This window comes from Ambystoma mexicanum, chromosome 4q (assembly GCF_040938575.1).
Source record: "Ambystoma mexicanum isolate Mex_15411 chromosome 4q, UKY_AmexF1_1, whole genome shotgun sequence".
Lineage (NCBI taxonomy): Eukaryota > Metazoa > Chordata > Amphibia > Caudata > Ambystomatidae > Ambystoma > Ambystoma mexicanum.
The window spans coordinates 644,168,359-644,195,617 of record NC_090928.1 but is presented as its reverse complement, the minus strand read 5'-3'; the positions used below and the strand labels follow the sequence as shown (position 1 = coordinate 644,195,617).

Below are 27,259 nucleotides of genomic sequence, written 5' to 3'. Positions count from 1 at the left end.
ATACATTTTTACATTGGTGATAACAATAAAGCACCTTGCCTTGTTTCCAGCAATCATGGGGGGCATTGCAGCAGACACACACAGACGCAGTATATCATCTGCCAGTACCCTCCCGATAAACAGAGGAGTTTATTTAGAGTGTATGTATTTATGCGTTTTCATATGTTTCAAAATACATCCTAAAACTCCAGTGCTATTTTGCCTGTGTTTTGCAATCCCACAGCGGAGCATTCAGGGATGTCATTTAGGGGTCGCCAGGGGTCGCAGCTGTAACCCCTGAGGTCTCCTCTGCTACCCCTGTGGTCTCCCTTGCTACCCCTAAAATAAAAGTAGAAAAAAAACATGTCTTTTTTTCTTTTTTTCTTTTTTTTAATGCAAGCTCCTGGGCTGTGGCCAGTGCCATGTGGCTCTTTGCTTCTGAAGTGCCTGGCTTTCTTGTTCAGGCCTCTTAAAAACACTTTCAGCAGTGACCCTAAATAATAAAGAATAGGAATGCTAAATAATGTGTCTTTCTGGAATTCTATACAATAATTGCAAGACTCATTAAAGGTTTATTTCAGGCACACTTCAGGGTGTGAGTCACTGATTTAGTCTGCTCTTAAACAACTCAACTCAGCCTTTCATCCTTCTGAGGTCGATAAATGAGTACCAACGCAGGTAGGGTGATATTGTATGCATATTTATTTCGATATAAAGCGCTCAAGCGTAAGTGCTATATAATTTCACATCATTATCATTTGGCCATGGACATCTGCTTGCATTCACAGTAATTTGGTAATATGGGCCTATACACACTGAACTTAACGATACATATGCGATCCATTCTTGTATGAAATGTATATCACATTACAGTGATATCGTAACCATATTTTTCGTAGTATACTTAGGAACAATGTTATGTGATGCCACTTCCTGTTTTGTCAAGGGGTGAAAGGTCGTGTTCCATCGCTTCCCGCAATATCACTTGGGCGTGGGGTCAAATGGCATAACTTCCTGTGATGTCATCAGGGGTCAAGGGTCGTGTGATGTCACTCCGCTACCCCTGGCATTTTGGTGAAATGACGTCCCTGGGAGCATTTAATATTCTGGTGAAATAGAAAGAGAAAACGGCAAACTTGCCCTCCTTTTACTTTTAGGTGCTAAAATGAAAACGCGATTGACCAAAAACCAAAGCATCCCATACATCGAGCATGGGGCTGTTAGAACCAAAGCCAGCATGTTATTCAACACCAATCATGCACCATACCCCTTTGACTTCCTAAACATTTATGGCACTTTGAGGACTATGAAACCGCAGTAGAGGAACGAGTATGGGCTCAGTTGGACAAGCCATGTGCGTGTAAGGCAATTGTAATTATGTTGCAGAGCCTGGCACGAGTGCCGCTTGAAAGCGCAGGAACAATTTTAACTCTTTCAGCAACACATCTTCTTAGCCCAATCAGTTGGGCATTACTGGCCAGAAAATCATGTTCCAGTTTCTGCAACACATTCAAGAAAATAAAAAGCAATTCAGTGGTTTTCCATCGCAAATTGCGATGCGATACCGCTTATTTTATGCGTTGTATTGCAAATTATATGCAGACTTACAGGCCTCTTGTGGGTTCCTATGTGTGGACATTTAAAAGAAATATCTGAATTATGGGTGGACCATTGTAAGGGTGTCCCTAATTACGCTCACATCAGAATAAATACACCCCTCTAGGGAAATAAGGCCAAGAGTCTATCATTTCTTGCTCGCCAAGAGTGCACAGACAGTTATTTATCACTAGTACATTGCATAGCAGAGCAAATACTTTGAATTCAGGTAGACAAAGCACTAACTTACACCCACACATGCAATTAGAGGATAAGTAGCACTTATACGGCTATTTATTCATAGTTAAGCGTACATAAAGCAATAAGTGATAACATAGAAATAAAACACAGAAAAGATAGTAAGTCAGCAAGAATACATCACCATGGGCGTAACTGAATTCCTCATCTCGCCCGAAGCGGCTGGAAGACCCCTGTAACAGCCAGGCCGAGAGCACAACAACCCATAGGGATTTCGGAACAAGGCTTCTCCCCTCCGACTGAGGTTTTTGTGCTTTTTTTCCCCCTGACCTTTCCAGAGCCCCGCATTATATGCCTTCCTCAAAAGGGGTGGCAAATTCTTGAACCTTCTGGTATTCGCTTGCGTGTTGATGAGTGACCGTTGGTTGCCGGCCTGGGCAACCGACAGTAACCCCAAGGAGCAAAGCGCTTCTCTCTCCTACAGCACCACAGAAAACAATTCCACAATTCATCTTGAAACCTTGGCGCGGGCATAGCAAACCATAACAAACCCTTATCAGGGACCAGCCGGCACCTGTAGATCCTAGCTTTCCCAGCGCCGTGTCCTTAGCTGAGGCATGCATACCAGTCTCAGCAACGAATAACGTTGAAAACATGTTTTTCAGCAAGTGCAGCGTCCACTGAGGCATGGATTCAATATCCATCATGGCTCTGAGTACCCCCAGAATGCACAGATCGCCATAAGGTACTCCCCATTTCACGGGAGACTTTAATTTCTCAGACACTAGCAGTGGTATGTAATCTGAGGGTGGCATGTTGGCTACTTGCTCATGTAATTTTATAACCCCATCCTTCCCTGATTTAGCTCTTTCTTGAATGTACCATTTCCATTTAATTATACTGGCTTCTTTAGCGTGTCCTTTTCTGTGTGTTTTAGGAGAGCTCAATACCCATTGCATAATCGGGATTTCCGGCCTCATCAATACATCATGCCCCACTGTCATTTGCTCAGTATCGACAAGGACCCAGTAAGATGCCAGCAACTGCTTCTCGAACGGAGTGTATGAGTTACCAGCATCTGGCAACTTACGACTCCAGAACCCCAATGGCACACGTTTCCTGTCCTGTTACTGCCACACACTCCAGTTAGCGTAATTGTCTTGCACAGACACATTCAATTCCACTTCGCCTTCCTTCAATGGCCATAAATCAAGCACCTGCTGCACGGTGTCTTTCGCCAAGTCAAATGCTTTTTGCTGCTCCTCTCCCCACTGTAACCCCCCTCACTGAAACTCATATTTCTTTCGTGTCACTTTGTAGAGGGGGGCCAGTATCTGCCCTAAATGGGGAATGTGCTGTCTCCAAAACCCAAACAGCCCTATGAACTGCTGAGCTTGCTTTTTGTTCATTGGAGTGGTGAACTCGAGTATTTTCTGTCGGGCCTTCGGCACCATCTCTCGATTCCCATTATGCCACTGAATCCCTAGGACTATCACTGTCTCAGCTGTGAATTTTGTTTGGGTTAATCTCCCACCCTTCCTTCTTTCATCCTTCCATAATAACTTCTAACTGGTTTTGCACACCTCGCTCATCCTTGCCGTGAATCAAAATATCATCAATGTAGTGAGAGATTTGTATGTCAGGTTTACACAGTATCTTGTGCCAGTGACAGATGGCCAGGCTATGTATGTACCCCATAGGTAACCTCGTGAAGGTGTACTGCCGCCCGTTCCAAGAAAATGTGAACTGCTCTTGGCACTCTTCAGTAATTGGCACAGAGAAAAATGCCTTTGCTAAATCTACCACTACATACCAGGTCCCCTCAAACTTTTGGACATTCTCAATCAAAGTAATGGCATCTGGGACTGCGGGCACTAAGGGAGGAGTGTGTTTATTTAACTCGCAATAATCCACGGTCATCCTCCAAGACCCGTCCACTTTTTTGACAGACCAGAGAGGGTTGTTCCATGCAGTAGTAATAGGGCGTAACACACCCGCCTCCACCTACCCTTTGATGGTTTCTGAAATTTCCTTGTGCCCCCCGGGAATGCGGTATTGTTTCATTGCTACCCGCTTGGTTGCCACAGGCACCTGCACTGTGGGCATCTTCAATTTGCCTACAGTAATGGGTGTGCAGGTCAATGCACTCACCCCAAACTGATACGTTTTACCTCCAAGTCCCAAAGTCCCTTCCAAAATGTCAAATCCAATTATGTACTCAGGTATCAGGACAATCAACATTTGGTATTTCTGCCTAGTCAAATTGCCTGTTTTCATCTCCACCTCAGTTTGTACTGCAGGGGTCTCCTTCCCCCCCCCAGCCCTGTAATGGTAAAGTGTCTGCCTTTGAATAATGTTGGATTTCCATGAATCGGAGAGGCTTCCGCCCGGGTGTCTATCAATGCTCGCACCCCTTGCGTATTTCCCAACGGCCAAAAAATCTTAACATTAACATGGGGCCGCCTATCAACTTTTATGCGAGCGGACGCTGCCGGAGCTTGGCTGTAACCCTAGTCAAATTTTGAATGAGTGTAACCTTCCTTAAATCAGCATATGTAGGCTGGTACGGGGAAGGAATCCCCATAGACCCTTCTTCTTGTTCTTCTTCTGGAGAGGCTGAAGGTGAGGTGTCCCTCTTTGGCTTAGTCACCAGCTGTTTCTTGACCTGTTTATAGCGCTCTTTGGCTGCAAGCCCTCTCTTTTTGTACAATTCATACATTACCCTGGTTTCAATGCCATCAATTTCTTCTCGTGGCACACCATCTTTTAACAAGGCCAAAAACATGTCCTTCCTGGACACCCAAGAGTCTCTACTATCTTGCCTCCTGCCTTCAGTTCTTCTTTCACTATGACACTCTCTCTCCCTTGGCTTGTCTTCACTCTTGTCCCACTCCCCTAAGTCTGCCAGTTGCCGGATGGCATCCACTACTTCATCAGTGGGTTTGCCTGTCATACCTACTAGCAATGTCATAATGACACTTTTGTATGACAGTGGGGCAGTTCTTATCACCATATTCCTGGTTGAAACTGAGAGTGGCACGACCCCCATGTGTCCTGGTGCATCTACATGAATTGCCTCCTTCATAGCATGCTCTGTGGCATTTTGAATCGCCTCTTTCAAAGTGTACCACTTCTTTTCCTCGCTAGGCCAGTCTGTGGTAACAGGATACTTGCGGTTACATGCCTGGGCCGCTAGGTACAACAAAGACACCTGTGCAGCTTGCCCATCATCGTCAGGAGGCGGCCCTGCTCTTAAGACCTCCTGTACATTGGTGTCAATTGACAAAGGCAAAAAACGCGGTGAGTCTGTGGAATCCAACAAGCCTGCGCCCCCCCATCTAGCAGTCTTGCCATCCATGTCAGTAAGGGTTCACCTGACTTTTGCCTCAAACGAGTAATGATTTCACCAACCTCCTGCTGAGTGTAATCTTCCAGCGTGGTTAAATCCACAACCCCACCTGCAGGATTCTGTGGGTGGGGTCTGGCGCGCCGTCTTCTAACCGGTTTAGCTACCACTATCTTTTGATTAAGTTCTGTTTTAGAGTCTGACTCACCTTCCGAGCTGCCCTCGGGGCTTGTTGAGTCAAAAATGTCTCCATCCCACTTATCGGGGTCCCAATCCACACCTGTGGTAGCAATTACAGCTGCTACTTTTCTTTGGTTGACCCCCCCCCTCGTCTTTTCCTGTATTTATAACGGGCCACTCTAACTGCTCCCCTCTCTGCCACAGCCTGATATTTATCAGCCTTGTCCTTAAAAAGCTTCCTTTGTAATTGCTGCATTAACGTAGCATAAATTTGAATAAATACAAAAATAAATACAAATACAAAAGCAATCTGCCGTTCAGCAGCCAACTCTTTTTCTAATAGCAAAATATGCTCTTTTATTTCCACATTTTTCTGATGTATTTTTCTGTAGGCATGCATGAGAACCCAACCCCGCCTGCCTAGCGCGGCACATTCCTTTCCTCTCTCTACTGAAATCTGTTGTAAACAAAACATTACTTCTTACGGAGCAGCTTCGCCTAAGCCATCATCCCATGTTTCACTCAAGCCTGCGCCACATGCCCACATGTTGGCCAACTTATCATATGGGCCCTTAGCCCACCCTGGGATCATAACATTGGGACATTTACCGCCAGCGGGAACACCCTTTTTTCTAAACAAACTATTTATCATTACAGTAATTTACAAAACCTCTTTTTCATTTCCTCTGCAGTCACTCGCACAAGCATGCACACACAAAAAAAATGAGTACAGTCTGACACTCCCTGTCAAATGAAAACAAACTTTTGCTTCCAATGTAAGCGAGGCCTATCTGCGTTCAAACAGATTCTTTAATATTTGGAGCAATTCATCACAAATATCCTGCTTACAGCACCAAACTGTCTTGCTCACCAAGAGTGCACGGACAGTTATTTATCACCAGTACATTGCATAGCAGAGCAAATACTTTGAACGCAGGTAGACGAAGCAATAACTTACGCGCAATTAGAGGATCAGTAGCACTTAGACGGCTATTTATTCATAGTTAAGCATACATAAAGCAATAAGTGATAACACAGAAATAAAGCACAGAAAAGATAGTAAGTCAGCAAGAATACATCACCATGGGGGGTAACTGAAGTCCTCATCTCGCCAGAAGCGGGTGGAAGACCCCGGTAACAGCCAGGCCGAGAGCACAACCACCCATGGGGATTTCGGAACAAGGCGTCCCCCGTCCGACTGAGGCTTTGTGCTTTTCCCGCCTGACCTTTCCAGAGCCCCGCATTTTATGCCTTACTCAAAAGGGGTCTCAATTTCTCAAAACTTTGGGTATTAGCGCTTGCGCGCTGATGAGTGACTGGTGGTTGCCGGCCGGATCAACCGACAGTAACCCCAAGGAGCAAAGCGCTTCTCTCTCCTACAGCACCACGGAAAACAATTCCATAACTCATCTTGAAACCTTGGCACGGGCATAGCAAACCATAACAAACCCTTATCGGGTACCAGCCGGCACCTGTAGATCCTAGCTTTCCCAGCGTTGTGTCCTTGGCTGAGGCATGCATACCAGTATCAGCAACGAATAGCGTTGAAAACATGTTTTTCAGCAAGTGCAGGGTCCACTGAGGCATGGAATAAATATCCATCATGGCTCTGAGTGCCCCCAGAATGCACTGCGCACCAGCGCCATGTTTTAGCTCGAGCATCACACTTGTAAGGATAACACATTTAATTTTATAGAAATGAGGTTGGGAGCAAAGAACTCTGCTGCCTGAAAGTTCTTCTTCAGTAGCTTACCCGTTCCTTCCTCTTGCAACAGTGATGCCAGGCAGGGGTTTATATACTCCTGGCTTGCTGCAGTTTTGTCACTGGATCCGGCCCATGGCACCATCCCAAACAGTCCTGCTTCCATACAAGGGATGCTCCAAGTTTTCCTTTCTTCAATGTTAGTGATTGCTGTCAGGACATGCTACTTTACATATTGCTACCTTACGTAGAAACACACTGCAGCCCTGCAGACTTGTACAAACCTTCAAGCCTAGCCCAGGAAAAACCTAAATATTTTTATAACTAATTTGCATTAATTCTATCCATATTCCACTCATTCTACTCATGTTTTTATGTGATCCTATAATCTCCTTTAAACCTTATTTTCATAATTCTGCATTGTGTGCATCGAGCATGTAAAATCCCATTTTAGCATGCATGGGCTCTTGACAGACATCAGCCAGCTGGTCAGTGAATTTGTGCTGCTGGTGCTAGCACGAACACTGCTGACGTGTCACAACCCTCGCCCAAAACCCCCTCTGGGAAGCCCATTGGCCAGGTGAAGTCAGGACTCGGGCCTCTAGAGCTTGGCATCCTTTTCAAAAGCCCTCATGGGGCCAGTCCTGGCGCCTATGGCGCCAGGCTCATACACCATGAACAACAATGTGCTTGGGAACTACGTTATTGTATTGTCAGCCAACATGGAGGCATCCACATAGCTTGGTTCCTAAGAACCAAGCTATGTGGTCTAGTGTTTTGGGTGTGGCAGGCCTGGAACTACTTTCCCTGGTACTACTTTCCCTGGTACTACTTTACCTGGGCTATATAAACCACACCCTGACTGCAGAACATGCTTCGTGTTACTTTGCAGCTTGCAACGTGACACTCACCGTGTCCAGCTATTCCCTCGAACCCCGGAGAAGCAGAACCTGCAAGTAGACAAAAGGAACATCATTAGCAGCAGCATCTTACCTGCAGTCTTCATCTTTGAACACTCGCAGCTACTGAGAACGGCTTCCTCGAATCTGCACGCCTCCCGGACAGAACGACCTGAAAGAGGAAGATAGAGGCAACATTAAAGAAAGCAGTAGAGACATTTACAAATTACGAACTGCTCAAAAGGCTTACCTGGCTGGTCGCCTCTCGGCTGGCACCACTCCGGACATTCCACTCGCGCTGAAGAACACTGCAACCTACAAGGAAGGAAAACACAGGTTAGCAAAGGCAAGACTTTGCAGCGCTGCGCATAGCGCTTTCTTACCGCATCATAGCGCTCTTAATGCGCCATCATTTCCCAGCGGGGCTCAATCAAGCCAGTTCGCCGCGCTGAAGCTCTGCATACCTAAGGGAGAAAAAAGAGATTTTAAACAAAGAAAGGCATGCAGGATAGCAACAAAACTAAAGAACAGCAATAAGACCTACCTGAACAATATCAAAGGGGCCGGCATCAGTGAAGGAACTGGACCACACTCGCCCATGAAAGACAACGCGCCCCTGCAAAGAAGGCAGGACGGAGAGCACGCCTAATTCTACCACAAGGTGAGGAGAGGGCACCAGAGGGACTGAAAGCATACGGGGTTGGAGGGAGGATACTTACCCCAGTCGGTGAGTCTTGAACACAGTCCTCCCGTATTTTCAGGCAGAACTTTCCCTGCAGACCACATCAGGGAAAAGCTGAGAAGCATACCAGCGAGTAACCCAGCTGGGTGGCGTCCCTGTGGATACCAGGTGAGCGTAACAGGAAGCCTGTAGTCCTATTTTTTAGCACAAGCTGCATTCTTTCCGGAGAGAGCTTGCCTCTACCGTGCTAAGATTGTAGAAATGCATAGGATTTGATATTTACAAATGTATTCAGCTAATAGTTAATTGTGCTTTATATTTAAAAAAGAACTACCTTTTTTCAGAGCCTGCCCATGTCTGTGTATATGATTATATTTGCATGCAAAAGCGTTCGCCCGTGACCCCCCGCCCCCATTATAGCTCCTCAAAGAAGTCAAAAGAGGTCTTGCCTAATTCTAAAGCACTTGGGGTTGCGGGAAGACTCTAGTTCCTTCCCAACACCATGTATAATGATTCTGGTCGTTCAGTCTTGAAAGGAAATTGGAGTAGTGAGGAGAGAACGTCCATTTCCCAAACTCCTTACAATTTACATAATTTTTAATTCCAAATGAGGATATTATTTGTTCATACCATTCTAGATGCTCCCACACCGAATACTTAGCGTTTCTATGGTATGGTGTCCTGAAGCTCTTTATGGCCTTGATCTGTCTACCTAGGTCTTTGACAACCCCTTTGTTTGTTTCCCTGTCTTCCCTTTTCTCTGTACCCGAGTCCATTCACCTTCTGACTGAGAGCTGCTATTGGTACTCCATTCCCCATCTTCTAGGTGCTCCCTATCTCTCAGGCTAGGAGTACCTCCCAGAAGCACGAGGTCTGGACTCCTCTTGCCTATGCTGCTGTGAATTCTCAGGGTCATTTCCCCTGTAGTCCTCTTTCGGCACAGGACAATAGACTCAACTGTGTCTCCCCTGAATCGAAGGAGGTTTTTAATATGCCCCTCCTGGGCTGAAGCTTTGAATGTTCTTCTCCTGCGAAGCAAGATAGGTAGGTCTCTTTGCAATCTCACTTTTTTAAGTCCAACTCCCTCATTTTCTCATCAAGGGAGTTTTCATGGTCTGAAGTACTCACTGGATTATTCTCAACTTCCCAGGACAAACTGGTCTGGCCCCCTTCCCTCTGTGTGGTAGAGGTAAGTACTTCTCAATCTCAGATAAGGACTTGCCTTCTGGATCAGTTTGGCTAGGCCTGGGTAAGTCTAGGTGCCTCAGGTTTCCTTGGGCTTTGTAGGTGAAAAGCTTGAGGTCAGTTTATTTATTTTTTGCATTTATAAAGCGCACTGGCAGCCCAGAGGCATTGAGGCGCTGTTACATGGAGATTGTCTTAGTTACAGGTGCAAGAACCTTGCACACAGTAGAGTTCAATGCATAAAGCGTACATTAGTTACAGAAGGTTTAGTTACATGAGGCAGATACAGTCATAACATTAAAATGCAGTGGGTGGTGTCTTGTATGTCTGGAACAGCGTTTGAGATGAACAGCCTGGTTCTAATTGCCTTGCGGAAGGCTAGGTGGGATGCTATTCCTCTGAGATGAGGTGGCAGGGAGTTCCATTGTGTAGCAGCAATGAACGGGAAGCTGGAGCCTTCGGGCCATGCTCGCAGCACCTTAGACACTGTGATTCGGTTGGTGTATGGGGTTCTGGTAGGTCTGTCTGTGTGTGGTTTAGTGATTCTTTGTGTTAGGTACTCGGGCTGTATTGTGGATGCATTTGTGCGTGAGGTCAAGTGTTTTGAAGATAAACCGTTCTCTAATGGGGAGCCAATGGGCTTGCTTCCTGGCTGCTGATATGTGGTCCCTTCTGGGGATGCTGATGGCAGCCTGATGAGCAATGGTTTGGATATTTTGTAGTTTTTCATTGTTTTTTGTAGAGGTGCCAGCCAGGAGACTGTTGCGGTAATCAATTCAGGGCCCCAATTAAGGGTATGGGAATGGTATGCAGCCGCAGATGCTATGGCATTCACTTGATGGTGATCCAGGCTGTGGTGTTAGGAGAGAAGTTGGCAGAGGAGGAGAGGTTGTGGCAGAGGTTTTTGTGGTCGACGAGATCGAACGCAGCCAACAGGTCAAGGAGAAGGAGTAAGGCTGGTTTGCCCGAAGCTCTGATGTCGTCAAATTAGGTTCTTGGGGTCTAACGGAGCTGTATTGGTTCCGTGGCCAGGTCGGAAGCCTGCCTGGTGGAGGCCAAGAAGGCTATTTGCTTCAAGGAACTACTGTACTTGCAGGCAAGCTGCTTTGTCTAGGATCTTTAGGAGAAAGGAAACCGTAGTGATGGGTCTGTAGTTGTCTTGATTGATTGGGTCAAGCCTAGGTTTCTTCAGGAGTGGGCACAATCATGGTTCCTTCAAGCAGGTTGGGACATGCCCTGTGGCAAATGAGGCATTAATAAATGTGGTGAGGAAAGCAGCAAGGGCCGAGCCACATGCTTTAATGATGGTTGCGGCGCACATGTCCCCTTTGCATTTGGACGGTTTGATGGAATTCAGGAGGGCGATGAGTTCTTGTTCATTGATGTCCTTGAAGGAGAAGAGGGGTGTTTTGTTGGGGTCAGGGAGGTTTTGCTTTTGATGTGTATCGACTGATGCTGATGGTGATTGTTGGTGTGCTTGAGTTTTGCTGTGTAAGGTGTCGAGTTTTTGGAGCATGATAGATTGAATGCTGTTGCACCAGGCTTAATCTTTGGTGATGGTTTGTGGGGGGGGTCGTGGAAGATTCTAGTTACCTAAAGATGTAAAAGATCTCCTTGGTGTTGGATTTGGCATTGGCTATTCTGGTGTTGAACACAATGGCTTTTGGCTCTGATCATAGCTAGCTTGTATTCTTTAGCGATTTTGTTGAACACTATCTTAGCAGAGTAACATTGTTTGGCGTTTCAGGTGGAGAGTGCCTCTCTTTTTCTCGTGCTCAGCTTTAGAAGCTCGGTGGTAAACCAGGCATTATTATGCTTGGTACGTTTGGCTGTCCTAGAGGTGAGTGGGGGAATGGAGTCTACTGCTTGGGTAATGATGGTGTTGAAAGCCAGTGCCAGAGTTTCTGGGTCTTTGGCGAATGGAGGTCTGTGGGCGTGCGCTGAAAGGTAGAGTAGGAGCCTTTCTTTGGTGAGCTGGCTGGAGCTCCTGGTGAGAGCAGAAGTAAGGGTGTCTCTTGCTTGGGTGTTGTCAGAGTAGTGTTGAGATCAAATATGATGACGTGGTGGTCAGTACATGGGAGGGGAGAGTTGGTTCTGATTTTGGGAGGGCAGTAGAAGTGTGCTATCCAGTGAAGGGTACGACCCTTGATTTGTGTGGGGTATGTGTTGGCTTGTTGAAACCCTATGGTTTTCAGCACCTTTTCTAGTGAGTTTGCTGAGGAGTCTTTGGGATCATTTAGGCCAAGGTTGAGATCTCCCGAGAGGATGGCTCTTGTGGACTTTTTTAGGTTGTTAGCGAGGTGATGTGTCGGGCTGCTTGGAAGTCTGTTGGGGGGCCAGGGTGGGCGATAAACAATGTGTAGGGTCATGTTAAAGTTGGGTGAGGGGTTCACTTTGAGAAGTAAGTAGTCGCTACTGTTGTTTCCGAGTTCACAGTCCACCTTTCTGATCGGGATGGACTCTCTCGCTACGAGTGTGACAGTCAGCCCCTTTCAGGTGAGGGCGGTCCTGCCTGAGTATGGTGTAGCCAGGGGAGATTGCTAGGGCTAGTGCTGGTCCTGAGACTTCATGGATCCAGGTTTCTCTGATTATAAGGAGGTCAAGATTGTGGCTAGTGATTAGGTCATGTATCACCAGGGCATGGGCCGGAAGGGACCTGGCATTGATGAGGACTCAGCTCAGAGGGGGGGAGTTGTGGTTTGCCTAGGTTGGTAGGGGAGGAGTAAGCTTGGGCTTAGTGGCGTCCGAGAGGTTGATGGGGCATTGGTGACATTGAGGACTATGCGCTTCTGGTGGTCAGATGGTTCAGCATCATGCTTGCTGGAGACTGTGTGCGAGTCTGAAGGCATTATGGCAAACTGGGCAGTTGGGGTTGCAGGCGATGCAGCAAACAAATCAGCATGATTAGAGGTAGGTACACTTGATTTAGGGGTCATTGTGGTCACATGGGCACTGGCAGAGGCAAGCGATGCAGTGCGCAAGTCAACATGAGTAAAGGTAGGAGCAATTGACTTGGAGGGTGCTGCTGTGGTCTCATGAGCAATAACGGGTGCAGGTGAGACATCGGATAGATCAACAGGATTACTGGTAGGTACATTTAATGCAATGGGCATTGTGGTGACATGGGCAATGGCGGATGTGGGCGATGCAGTGCACAAATCAACTTTAGTAAAGGTAGGAGCAATTGAATGAGAGGGTACTGCTGTGGTATCAGGAACAATAGCAGATGTGGGCTAGACAGCGAATAAATTAATATATTCATGGAGGGGGCAAATGGGCCAGCAAGTCTTTTGGAGACATGGATGGCAGCAAATTGAGCAGGCGTGTTAACAGTGTGAATTCCAGTCAGATCAAGTAGGTCACAGGCATACTTACTGAGTGGAGCATGTAAATTGGTGGGCAACTTGGCTGCATAGTTTGCGATGGGTTCCTGGGGGTTCACAGACATTATAGTAGGATAGTCAGTTGTAGCCGCAGGTGGGACAGTATGCGAGGTAAAATTTGGGTTAGGCGTGGGCACATGTAAGTCAATGAGCTATCGGGAGACAAATGTGATTGCAGGACCATGAATGGCATCATGCAGGATGACATCTCAATTGTTTGCTGATGCCAGTGATGCTGATGCATTTTGGTGTTTTATCGTAGGACACTTTGTGGGCCCATTGGTGTGCAGGCACACATTTAGTGGCTACGGCAGAGCCAGGCGAGCGCGTGTTATTGTACAATGCACAGGCATTGCAAGCAGCGAAGCACACAGTGCTGTCCATATTGGGGGCCTTACAGTTAGCCTCTGTGGGTACCGGCAATGTATTGGCATGGTAGAAGAAAGTTTTCTGACTGTGTGCGTACGACACGCTATGGTGCTTCGTTTAATGCGCATGGGGCTGACGGCTTGGGCTTGGTGAAGAGATAGTAAGCATAATGCTGAGGCGGAGGTTTCGGGCATGGGTGGCCATGGGGTTTGATGCTCAGAACATCGGAAGGGTGCGCGCTCGAAGTTGGGCTAATCTGTTGAGAAATGGGTGTGTCGGAGAGGGGCTTGACATGGGTGCAGCTCTTGTCCTTACAGCTGGGGAGAGCCTATGTAGGCATATGGAGCAGGGTGGACGGCAGATAGGGGACAGCACTGGCAAGCAGCAGAGAGTGGCTGAGGTTCCTGATGGGGACATCACCCCTGCATCAAAGGGCCCTTTCCCATACCCTGATTGGTGAGGGTGCCTCAATGCCTCTTTGTATTTTTCATTTTCATTTGTCAAACTCTCACATCTGCTTATCTTTGTCCTTAGTTCCTGATGATGTTCAGAGAGCTGGCTTTTTAACTCTGAAACCAGGGCCTGATTGGCCTTGAGCACTTTACTCTGGGACATTAATCGATCTTTCAATTCCCTGATTTAATTCCGACTAGACTCATTTTCGTTTTGTACAGCCTTCATTGTGCACACATATTCATAATGAATGGAAGATAGGATAGGGGCAATGTACTGGTCTTGGTAGCAAGACCATGCAGAGCAACAGAGGTTCAAATCCTGGATCCGCACTTAGAAACCAAACTCAGATATGGTATTAGGTGCATTATAAAAAAACAATTAAATAAATACATTGGTTTGCTTTCAAAAAAAGCAACCTCTTTCTCTTGCACGTTTCTACACTGCACTGCCTGTAATAGGTCAGCTTCCGCTTGCCTCACACACTCCATGTGTTCTACATTTTCTTGCCTATTTCCAACCAGTTCCTGAGAACCTGACCGACTCTTTTCTGCATCCATTTTCAACTGATGCACCTCCTGTGCAAGGACACTATTCTCCTGGTCTAAGAGGTATTTTACCTTCACAAGTTGAATTTTCTATTGTTCTAAAGTAAGCACCTTCTGATATATCTGATCGGAGTCATTTTGGGAATCTACCCCTTTTATAATTAACTGACTGTTTTCATTTTTCAACTCCTTTATTTGTAATTGAAAGACCATAAGGTCATCGAACAGCCCTCTATTATAACTATTCTGATTATTTACCTTATGTTGGAGTGTGCTCAAATGTTCCACATACTCTATGTGAATCTAGCAGTGCAGAAAGCTGCATTTCACGCTCTGCACTCTCTTGCTGCAGGGTTTTTAACTTTTCTTTGAGTTGTTCCTTGAGGCTTTCTTGTTTTAACTTTAAGTTATGGCTCTGCTGTGCTTGATCTTCAAACTTAAGTTCTTTTTGTGCCTCATTTAGAATCTGTCTGACTCTGCGTACATGCCTCACTCTTCTGCACTCACTCTTCTACTAACTGCAAGTGGAAGTATAGATAAGCTGTGAGCTGAGCCTTTTCACTCAGTTCTTCTTGAACATTTCAGGTCATATTAAATACCTCTCATGCTTTGTGCCATATCCCACCTTCACACCAAATGTCAATTCCTTCTGATGTGACATCTTGCATCTTTTTAGCTTGTCAGCTCCTTTCATCTACCTCTGTCCACTCACTACGTATGACCAGCTTAGTAAGGACATTATTCCTGGCATCATCTAATTCAATTGCATTCATTTTTTTAAAATTGCCTTTGTGCAGAGGCAAAATCACCCTGTTCCTGCTTAATTTCCACTCTCAATGCCAAATCAAAATCAATTTTTACTCAATCCTATTTTTTCACCTATACACCTCCCTGGAACTCGGGGGCCAAGGCCTTGCAGCACTTCAACAAGGCAAAAATAAATTTCCTGCCACCTTAATGCAATTACCCCAAAATGAATAGTCTCTCACTATGCACTTGTCATGAGTCAAAAATAGCCAGCCCAAAGGGCGGACACGAGCCCCCATTTCTTTACGGTTGTTGAGAGGCCACCCTCAACACAAGGTGTTCCTTCCCTCCCCAATCAAGGTTTCACCCAACCTACTGTTTAATGTCAGTTCTTTGTTCAGCTCTATTTCCGATTCATCTCATGCACCTTGGATACCTCCACCTGAGCTACCGATGAGCCAAGAACCAGGCCGGAGTACAGGAAATATGTTTGTATTTATTTGAATGATAAATAATGGAGATGACACTAAAACAACACACGCCATCTTCTTTTTGCTGACAATGAAACTTATTGTTGCACAAATAAATCACACAAGTTGGTTAGGAACAAATCATAATTCTTTACAGATTTCACTTCTAGAAATAATCAACACTGGACAATGAACTAAATCAATGTACATATGCAATGTTGTGCAATTTTGATTTTCTTGCATGCTTAAAAGGCTAGCAGTTTGGTTTACAGATGTGTACAAATGCATATGACAACTATGATTGCACCCACCCTCTTGCTCTAAAATAAACACAGGGTGATTTAGCAAATTGTTTTTCAGTCCCCCAACCCCTCTGTTCTTTGGTCTGTGTTAGGGAAGTCGGACAGAAAAACTGGCATGATTTGGGAATTTTGGATTTCAGACCCCCCTCCACTTGAAGGCTGGTGTTGGGGAAGCTGAACAAATAGGATTACCGATTAATTTACAGTCTATAATTTTCAGTGCCCACTAGGAATGAGCTTTGTTAATTTAAAATAAAAATCACTCTGTGGTGTTCTGCCAAGGGGAAGTAATTAAATTAATATTTTTAGTTAAATAGGCTAAGGACCTACACAGTTGTGCCCACTCTACTGCCCCTCCCGCTATAAAAGGAAAGTATTTAAGGCAAGCAGGCACCCCCACCTTCAAATGGTCAATTCTACTTACGTTTAAAACCTCTATTTAAAGTTCAGGAAAGCCTGCTGCATTTCAGGACCCTCTTGGAGGACAGGGCAGGGGTCTGGTTAATCCACTCTCAAGGATGGCCCCAGCTCTTGACCATAGTGCCAATTTTGCTTTTAGGCCTCCCCAGCAATAGACAGCTCCACCCACATGGAATGTATGACGCCATCAAGTTTTCAATGTTGGGCTTTGTCCACACCTTTGATTTGTCCTTCACATTCCTCTCCAACCCCCAGCCCATCCCCTGTCTATGGATTGGTTCAGGAGTCCCTTTTGAAATTCCTTTTTTTCTTAGGTTATCTTTAGCCAAAAAGTAGATATATGGCAAAACGTAGTGTTTTACTAGTAACTGCCATAATGTATATATTTTTCGAATTGTCTAATAATGGGGAATTAAATACAAGACAGGAGGGTCTGCACCATGTTGCACAGGCATTTGGCAATTTTCTGCCAGTTTTACAAAAAGCATAATAGTTATGCACATGCAATTTACTCTCCACATACCTAATTTTACCCTCCACCAGCACGCCAATTCTATATGTTCACAGCAGCCAGAAACACATTTTAGCTTTTCATTACATTTCCCTAAATTGCAGGTGGACAATTTATTTTTAAACAAATCACCTTGAAATTGTCTGACAAATGAAACATACATGAATGCAGTACGACGTGTGGTTGCTGAGAAAACACATCAATTGTGATAGTCCATTTAAACTAATTGGGAATCTTCATATGTATGCAAATATGAGTTCCCCTTCTTCAAGTGCATTTGTCATTCCTGGCCCAGCATCTGACCAGAGCTTCCTGGACTGTGTTTTTATTAGCCTCTTTGTTGTTGGAAGTTGGTGACTGCCGGTTGTAAATTCTTGCGAGGCATCAGTTACACAGGGATCTCCCACTGCAGATAATAAGCTAGGCCGGCCCTGTGATGTCACAAGGCCCTGTTGCCATCTGGCATCCTCTCCTGTTATCTGTGGTGGACCACAGTGTATTTTTTTCAGAATTTCATCTTCCCTTGATTGTAGCTGCTTTAACCCCCCACATTCCAGACACACACTGGCTAGGACATTTGGTCTGCACAGAACTGAGCCTTCAGATGCAGTAGGTCTGGGGAAGGTTTGTTTTCAGCAACCTTCAGGCAGGCCACATTTTATTGCAGTTGTAAATAGTTCGGATTTAAGAACCCTACTTGCAGTGGGTGAAGCCATTTGCAAATTCTGCCCAGAGACCCACCGATTGTCTTTGCCTGAAAGGAACTCCCAGATTGCATTTTCTAACATCAGCTTTTATTCTTTGACATTCAGTGTATTTACTGCTCAGGGTCCACTTTGCTTTCGCGTTGAAAGTGCAGGGCTGTTTCTTTCAGTCATTAATGAAATATACTTTTAATAATGTTTTTAATGATGTTCGGTTTTCTGCAGAGAAGTGGGTCTGAATTGTCACATTGCACCACCTTTTGATGGGTGGCAGTTTCAGTGAAAATGCTGCATTTACTTCTCAGCCAGCAATGTGATGTGCTTATCCGATCTGCACTTGGATTACATTTTTGTTTTAGCTTTCTCTGGATTTCAACTGCAGAACACCCCCATCATCTTCCTAAATAGACCCATTTTCAGCATGAAAGTTTTTGACTGCGGTGGCTCATTTTCCCAGTGGGCCCTTCAATTCTGTTGATTTGGGGCCTTTGATTAAACCCCACACCACCGAGCAGCCCTTCCTTCAGACGACTGCCATTTCAAGACATGATTACAAGTAAAGAAAGTGTGTGGCAGAATGGCTGGTAGTTTATCAAGAAGATCCAAACAACAGTTGCTATTTGATTTTGCTCATATGTGTGAAAGTGTTATGCATTTTGGCACTACTTGTATTTTAAAAATAGTAAAGTTAAATAAAATAATGAACTTCTTCCTAAAGAGATGGTATACTTCATGTAACTTCAAACATGGTCTGCATGTGGTGGTGGGCAGTGCCCCGACCACTGAGAAAAGCACCTGCTGTTGATTCCTTGCTCAGTGCATTTGGGATCCGTTTGCCTCGCAGGTGAGATTAGGAAATTCTCATACAGGAATGCCAAGACTAAGAAAGAAAAGCAATTGGACGACCATTTGGTCAAGGTTTGTATATCAATTAATTATACAAGGGGTGTTGGAAGTGTCTTTGGAAGCACTTTAGTTGGTTGTACCATATTTGTAGGTAGATGGGTCTTACATTTTGGCCTTGAATACGAGCATCCTCCATAGTGATTCTAAGGTGACATGCAGTCGTAAACTAGAAAGCTCAATTAGGTCTTCATATTAAATCCAGGGGCCTATGACCCCATATTAAAAGCCCAAATCAGAAATTATTGTAGACCTGCACCATTTTCCCTCTTTGCCAATTTGTGGAACAAAGCAGGCCATCCATATCCCTACCTCCTTGAAGAGGCCCGAACTGTGCCCACTTTTCATACTTGGTTGTCCTAGATGTTCTGCTCCCGAATTAGAATCTCGGTATAGTATGGGCTTTCTATACCAAATTTGGAATCTCAATTGTCGTCATGATTTCGATTGTTTAGATTTAGAATGAGAAAGCATATTCAATGTGGCCTTTCTTACCAATGTAGAAATGTTTGAGTTGGAGATAAATGTAGTTAAATTCCTATTTATCTGTTGATAATTGTTTGTAGTAGTCCACTGTTAGTTTAAGAATAGTGCTTGACATTCATGTTATTTGATATGTTTTATTTGCGTCCAGGTACACCTATGAACTGTTTCTGCTTTGGCATATGATGTCCACAAATTTGAATATTCTAACAAATGGATGGCAATGCACCTCAGGTGTTGGTGCCTGTGAACATTTGGCCTATAATAAAGTTCCCAAACCTCAATTGGTAACAATGCAAACAAAACTATGTGGCTCTGTTTTAGAGAAATGTCTAATGTGTTTCCATTCACTGTTTTTGTTTTAATAGGTCCAATCCATTTTATGAACCCAAAGCATCTGCTGGAAACAGTCAGATGGCTAGACCGCAAGAGTCGGAGAGCGAAAAGAAAATGAAACGGAAGGCTCCAGCTCCACCGGCGCTCTTGTCAAAGACGGAGGTGGCAACAAGTGAACACATTACTACACCTGTTGGAAAAGACCTTTCCTCCTCTCCCAAGGTGAGCTCGGTGTCTAGACAATCATTTGTCTCGTTAAACGGTTTGTATTCATAAGTGTCTTTGTGAACACACAATTGTTTTGGGCAATGTTTTTATTATGCCCTTAGTAGTGTTTAAAGTCATTTTAGATTGTGACTTTCCTTAAGAATAATTTAGAGGAATTCATTTTAAAATGCAACTTTCATTTTACTTTGTTTCTTTAATTTCAGAAGAGAATTGTATTCCTTTCCTATTCAGAGCATTTAACCATGTGTTTGCTGCAGTGTGTTTATCATGCCAAATACCACCGAAAAATGTGTTTTTAATACCCTTCCTGGTCTTTAAAATGGCACTTGCAAACATGTGACCTGACTATTAAAGTGATTCTGACAGAATGCAAGGATGTGCAATCCTGAGCTTGTTAAAGTTTTTACTATGCAAAATGTTTGTTTTCTCTCTCAGAATGAATGCTCTACTAAACAGGCCCCACGTTCAAAGTGTTCCATGCTATTGGGTATAGTGGGACAATGTATACCCTGGTGGGTCCTGTCTACTGACAAGCCAGCAGTTGAAATCTGAATTGGCAGCTACAGAGTAACATGTGTCTTCTGAAAACAACCTCCCAGAATCAAAATGAATTTCAACAACCATAGACTACCTTTAAAAAAATGACAGCCATGTTCAAAATACCTTTTACTGCATCTCCTCATTGCCTGGTGACAATACTTTGGTTAAATATAAACTATATCTGTTAGATATAGTGGCATATGACCAAACCCAGTAAAATTGTCAAAACCCAATTTGTAATTTTTGTTATACACTTGGTTTGCAATCTAACCCGCAACTGCAGACTCATTTGTGTATTGCTTCTGGCCCTGGGAGTTCCACCCACAACACATAGCGATTTGTCCAAGAAGCCCTCTATTCTCTGCTGGGAAGCTGTGACATCTCCACAGCAGAACAGGACATACCCCTTCTAGGGTTGGAGTGGGAGCAGTAAGGTTCAAAGGGGCATCCTCCTAATGGGAAAGTGACTCCATAGAGATAATGACTGTGGAGCCCTTTTAATCTGAAGCAGACCAGAGATGTGGGTTTGTGGGTGGGGGGGATAGAATAGCTCGGAGAGGACTTTCACACTGGAGAAGGGGCCAGTAATCTTGAATAAGAGTAATCTCACGCCTTGTAACACTTGTGTATGGGCGCGTTATAAATGTCATATCATATCATATGCCCTTGCCCCCTTCTTTGTTTCTGAAACCCCTCCCTAACGTCCTCTTTTCAATCACCCTGGTTGCTGACATCATACCAAATAGCTCTTGTTAATACAGCAAGAATGGCTCCTGACTCGAAGGCTTGTTATAGGCCAATGCGTTGTGATGCTGTGGCCAAGTGACTATATAAGGAGGTGAGACCTCACCACCCCTTAATTGAATTGTCTTTGGTGAAAGCATCTTTAAGAATCACCTTGGAACCACCTTAATAGGATATCACTGGAATCTTTTTGGGTTAAGGCTGCGCAAAGCTACGGTCCATTTGGTGACAACGAGGACCTCCAAGGAGGATGCAGACCCTCTCCCTGACTGCTGCTAAAGAACATTTGAAGCAACCTGTTGGAAGAGGAAACGCCTGGCTGCCACTGGACACTGATACCCAGGACTCTGCCTGCTGCAGTGGCCAGCCCTGCAAGTGTCCCTGGCAACCATCCTGGCTGGGAAGGGCTAAAGATAGATTCCCCTCTCCTTAGGGACCCAATGAAGGCCCCCCAGCACCCGAAGGACCAAAAGAAGCTCCCGTGGCTCTCTCTGCAACCTTGAACCGCTTGCAGCCACTTCAAGGTCTTTGAACTCATTCAAGCTGCTGAAAAACCCAACAGCTGCTTGGAGTGCCTTCGAGCGTCGATGACCCAAACATTGCCTTCCTGTCCCAGGCTTCTTCGAGACACAAGCTTTTGCCATTTGCCGAACCACATGGCTTTGTTGAATCCATCGAACAAGCTTGCCAACTCAAACCTGACTTGACACACCGGAAGGCACCCAGAACCCTTAAAAGTAGATTAAAACGTATACATCAGTTGTTCTGTGCCCTGGCCTTGTTCTTTTTGCCGTACTGCTCATCCCTGTACACCTGCATGGCAGTAGTAATTTCGTTGCAGTGGCTAATGCCCAAAACACCTAATCGCCAGGACGAAAAAGGCATTCAGCTGATTTTGGATGGATTCCTAAATGAGAAATAAAGTGTGTGCTACATTCTGACCATGTCTATGCCGACACCCCAGGATTTGTCAGTAGTTGAGCTGTTGTTCTTTATCAACAGTGGGCATTCTTGGTTGCTATCTAAGAATTTCCTGGCTCGCTTCTGCCCATTCAAAATTGTCTCCTGGGTAAGTTTGGATGTTTTCTTGTTTGTCTATGTAAACGGCATGACTGTTTTCCGACCAATGATAGCTGATACTTGTTGGGCATGCAGAAGAGCGTGCCGCCAAGAACGAGCTTACCACATGATGTATCAACAAGCATAAACTAATTAGCACGGTTCCCAGAAACTACAGTTTACCCCCCTTCAGCCCTCAAAATATGCACTTGCCATTAGCCCATGGCTCCTGATGATTGGGGAGTAGGAAATGGTTTGCTGTGGGCATGTGACGAATTGCGGTGGCGAGTGACATTTTATGGATGGCTAGTAGCTAGCAACTTGACATTTTTACCCCTTCTCCTCCTTTTTATCTTACACCTCTATAGAAGGCAGCACAGGTGTCTCACGAGTAGAATCTTTGAAAAGAATGTGAATTTTTGAACTCGTTTTAGGAGGAAACTAAACAGAAAGATTGGAAAAAAATATTGCTTATGTTTTAGTGCTGGAAAATGTGTAATGTCTTGCACTGTATGATAACTATGATGCCTATTTATAAGCTGTTTGGAAAATATACAAAATGCATTCCACAGAGGGCGCTGTTGCCCAGCACGCAAGATGGCCGCCATCTGAGAGCGCTCCGTTGAAGGCTGTAACATCTGATCAATAAATCTGTGCTTTGGTGACCTGCTTGCTCGACAGTGAACCCGTGTGGTATGGCGGAACATGTGCTGCACCCGCCGGGCGGCGGAGGACTTGTACGGCCCTCACATTCACGGGATACCAGCGATATTCGGAGGACCCATGTGGTGCTGGGGAGCCCATCCCCCACTGGCCGCTCCACCTGTGGAGCCTCAGACCAGGGGTGTCTCCGCCCGGGGCCCGAGCGTCCTTCCCCCTGTGCCCCCCGGGGCTTGCTGCTCTGGGGCCTGCCCGCTGTTGGCTGCCCTGCTTGGATCTTCTGGGGCTGTGGGGACTGCCCGTCGTCGCGCCCCCCGGAGGCGCAACATTCTGCTGTTCCTGTCGCTTGGGAGCCGTCGGAGTTGTTGTGAGCCGCGGTGGGCTGCGGCGGTGGAGAGGACTCCTGTTGCGGGACCCGACTGGAACCTTTTGGGGACTGTGCCGCCTTGGCGGGGGCAGCCCCACTGGATTTTGGAGGGGCCGGGCCCGGGCTCCGGCTCGGGCAGGTGCCGTGAGAGGCACCCGGGATCGTGCACCGTGACCGGCAGGGAAGGCCAGCTGTTCCGCCTCCTGCAACATCTACATGCCGGTGCCGACCTGTGCAGCGCTAGAGGACACTGCTTCGAGCATGGCGAGGTGAGCCTGCACGGATAGGGGGGGTCATCCGTGTGTGTCCCCCCTCCCACCCTCACATCCGCTTTTGAACAAAGGCCTACTTTGAGACCTTGGCCCACTGGAAGGCCCGCCCAGTACCGGGTGAAGAGGAGAGTGGGGCTCAGCAAGGGGCAGGCCCCATACGTTCAGGGAATATAACCAATTGTGCAGACCCTACTCCCGTGATGTGCCTTGAGTGCAGGTCTTGTGCCCCAGCTTGACTGGCATTGGAGGGGCTTGCGTCCTATATACACCCTCTGCATTGTTGCCCTACACCAGAACACTTGGCATTGTGCGGATCCAGGTTTGGTATGGGGGGTGCGCCGTTCTACTCGGACTCTAGGTGCCATCCTCACCAAATCTATTGACAGCTGTTTCTGCCCCCCCTCTTGGTCTTCTATGGGGGTGTGTCAGCCCCTTCAGTCCCGAGGATTGGCCACCCCAACACTTGGTGCACTAGGTTAAGCTCCCCCATTGGAAAACAGTGCCGAATCACCTCAAGAATACTAACCCGATCCTCTCCTAAGGTGGGATTCTGGAAACTCCGGCTCTCACCCTGTCCACCACCCCTGCCCAGCTGTCGGAGGCTTTCGCCGGGCTGGGAAACCAAAAGAAACCGGCCAAAATGGAGCAGTTCACGAGATTAGATCGTGACTCCCCTCCACAAGAGAAGTCCCCTGGCCCCTCACAGCTGGACATTGCAGCATTTAATCAGACCCTGCTAGCATTAAAAGGCAGCACAGACCATCTTGGAGCGAAAATCGACGGATTGACCTGTAAAGTTGATGTTTCAGCTGTCCAAATAGAGACGTTATGCGGCAGGATGTCTGAAGCTGAACATAGGTTGGGTCTGGGCGAAGATAATATAAGCGCACTTCAACGCGAGGTTGCTACCCTCAAACCGTGCAAAGAGCATCATACGATCACAGGGGTGGCAGAGAGTATCTCGATTGACAACATGGAGCAATTTGTCGAGAAGTTACTTCAAGAAGTACTTGGAAACCCACCGGGCACACCCCTCTTCATGGTGGAGCGTGCCCATTGCTCGCTGGCGGCTAGACCTCCCCCTGAGAGGGCCATCATAGCACAAATCTTCAACTACCGTGATCGAGACATACTGCTACGAGCGGCAAGGGAGAAAGGGTCCTTGAAGTGGGGATCTGCGACAATCCGCTTGTTTTCGGACTTCAGTCAGCAGGTACAGGATCAGATAAAACCTTTTCAAACCGCCAAAAATGTCTTCAGGAAGAAAGGGGTACGGTATGCAATGCTATAACCAGCCAAACCTCGCATCATCCGTGATGGCAAGACGTTTTTCTTCACATCCCCGGAGGCGGCGGAGCGTTTTGATATGGAGCTTCCAGACCTGGGGGCCTCTCCCCGGGAATCTTCTTGAACAGAATCAGAGTAATTTCAGGTCACCACTCCTACCGGGTGATCCTCCCCTCTGTGGGATGGGTTCACCCACAGTATGGCTACCTTTTGGTGCCATACAAAATCTAAGGAACGTAACCATGAATTAATAGGCATGGTAACTGGCCTCTCGACAGCAGGAGTGCAGCGGCCGCCAACACCCCCCCATGTCCAGTGGCAAGTTTCTCTATCTTGGGGTTGTATTACAAAGTTACGTGGGAGGCGGGTGGGAAATAGCAGCCGGTAGATTGGAGTTTCTGGCGTGGGTGGGAAGTTCTAGGTTATGCAAGGTTGGCGCTTGGAACCTTAAGGGGAGGGGTAAGCGGGAAGCATTTTTTTAGGTACCTACTTCTTCATGCATTCGGGGAACTCACTAAAACTCAGGTTCACCACACTGCCACACTTGGTCCCGAGGACAGAGATGGGAGAACTTTCTTGTTCGGGGAGCCGGGGATTCACCTATTCACGACCACTACTAAATTCCTAATTCTTTACACACTAACCAGCCCGCTCAGAGCATATCCATCAGATTCCACCTTTGGCCCAGCGGTGTCGTGACGCATCACCAGAGTGCTGCACTCCGACCCAGCACAGCCATTACCTTAGCCACATGGAACATTAGAGGGTTCACCAACAGGGAAAAAAACTTGCCTTATCTCGAACTATGTTAGGGGCCACCACGTGAATGTTCTATGTATTCAGGAAACCCACCTAGGGAAAGGGCATAAGCTCTTCCCGGATGGGGGATTCATAGATATGGTTCAGCATATACTACTCACTCAAGGGGGGTTGCAATATATATTCATCGCCAGCTGGAATTCAAACTCCACAAAGCGGTAACAGATGAGGAAGGGCGGTTTGTCCTGGTGGCGGTGGAAATCGCAGGGTGATCTGGGCTATTTGTAAATGTATACGGTCCCAACTACGACTCCCCGGAGTTCTTTCAGTCCTGCTCTGACCATTTACGAACTTTCTCCGGATACGAGATTGTGTGGGCGGGCGACTTTAATTTCGCCATCTCACTGGCACATGATAGATCCACTTCAGTGCAGACGTCCCTCTCCCGTGCGGCAGAAAAATTATTAGCTATCGCTCCGGATTACTCTCGGGTTCATATATGGCTCTCCACCACCCCGGATAGCTGCGAGTTCACCTTTTACTCTAGCGTACACGGGAGCTCTTCCAGGATTGACTATATTCACCTGTCCCCGGAATTGGCTCGTACATCTGTCAAGTCCCTTATCCTCCCTCGTACCCTATCTGATCACTCACCAGTCCTTGTGCAGGTCATGGGTCCATCCCCCCATCCTAGGCATCTCAGGTGGAGATTCAGAGCCCGTGCGTTCGAAGATGTTGCGTTTCGGGAAGATATCCGACAAATTATTTTGGAATTTTTCCAGATAAATGCAGGTTCTGTCCCGGACCCCAGGGTGGTCTGGGAAACGTTTAAAGTGTATGTCCGGGGATGGTGTATCTCGCAAGAGGGGGGGGGTCTTGAAGTGTATTCGTAGATTAAGTCCAAAGAAAAAAGACTTGAAAGGAATGGAGGACCTCTATGCTCAGCATAAGTCTCCGGAACTTCTGGCCAGGCTGGAGGTGACAAGACAAGAAAACCGATCGCTGATGGCTGATGAGGAGAGATTCTTGGGTGATCCAATTGCTGCCGCTAGATACAGCGAGGGCGACCGCCCAAGTCGAACTTTGGCATGGGCCATAAGGCAGGAACGCCATCTAGACCCAATAATCGAGGTCGAGATACGGGAGGGGGACCCCACCAGGGAATCTGGGGGGATAAATAGCACATTCCGCCACTAATATGAGGCATCATATACGTCCCAGAGTATGGCCGGGCATGACGATATTGTGCAGTACCTAGATAAAATTGCCCTGGGATTGCTGGACCCAGCAGTAGGCTCGTTGTTGAAAAATCCCCCCACAGATGAAGAATTTCTCAATCATTCAATCCCTCCCTAATGGCAAGGCCCCAGGGACTGACGGTATTACCGCAGAATTGTATAAAGCTTTCCCTTCTCTCCTTGTTCCTCATTTATGCAGTATGTTTGAGGCGGCTAGCTCGGTGAGTGTACTCCCTGAATCCACCAGGACTGCCTTGCTGACAGTGTTACTTAAACCTGGCAAGGAGCCGCAACAATGTTCGTCCTACAGGCCATTGTCATTGGTTAACACCGACAATAAGATTCTTGCAAAGCTTCTTGCCGACAGACTGTTACCCCTTATGCCTGCTCTGGTCCTCCCAGACCGTTCCACACAGAATAACCTACGACGGTTGTTCACTCTTGTTGGGTGGGGGGGGGGATTTGGGCCTGGGGGCCCCAGGTTGTGTTCTACTGTCATGTTGAATGTGTTAAAAGTTAATAAATACAGTTTAAAAAAAACAAAATGCATTCCACACTAGTCTAGGTGTGACAACACAAATGTGCATATTGTCTCTTATTGGACCCATTATTATGCTTTTCACATCTATGGAGTTTTTAGGTGGCAAAATACATGTGTTTTTACCACATCCCTGATTATCAGTTGCAAAAGAGAAATCAGTTTACAGAC

The 27,259-nt window shown here is 46.3% G+C and overlaps 1 protein-coding gene across 5 annotated transcripts in view; it reads left to right on the top strand.

Annotated features, from left to right (window-relative positions):
* EHBP1 (EH domain binding protein 1) overlaps positions 1 to 27,259 on the top strand; it is a 2,510,899-nt gene that overhangs the window by 1,156,948 nt on the left and 1,326,692 nt on the right. For all 5 annotated transcript variants that reach the window (XM_069608212.1, XM_069608214.1, XM_069608215.1 and 2 more), the window contains one exon: positions 19,429 to 19,618. In XM_069608212.1, the coding sequence (XP_069464313.1) occupies positions 19,429 to 19,618 (190 nt within the window). The remainder of the gene's footprint in view (positions 1 to 19,428; positions 19,619 to 27,259) is intronic.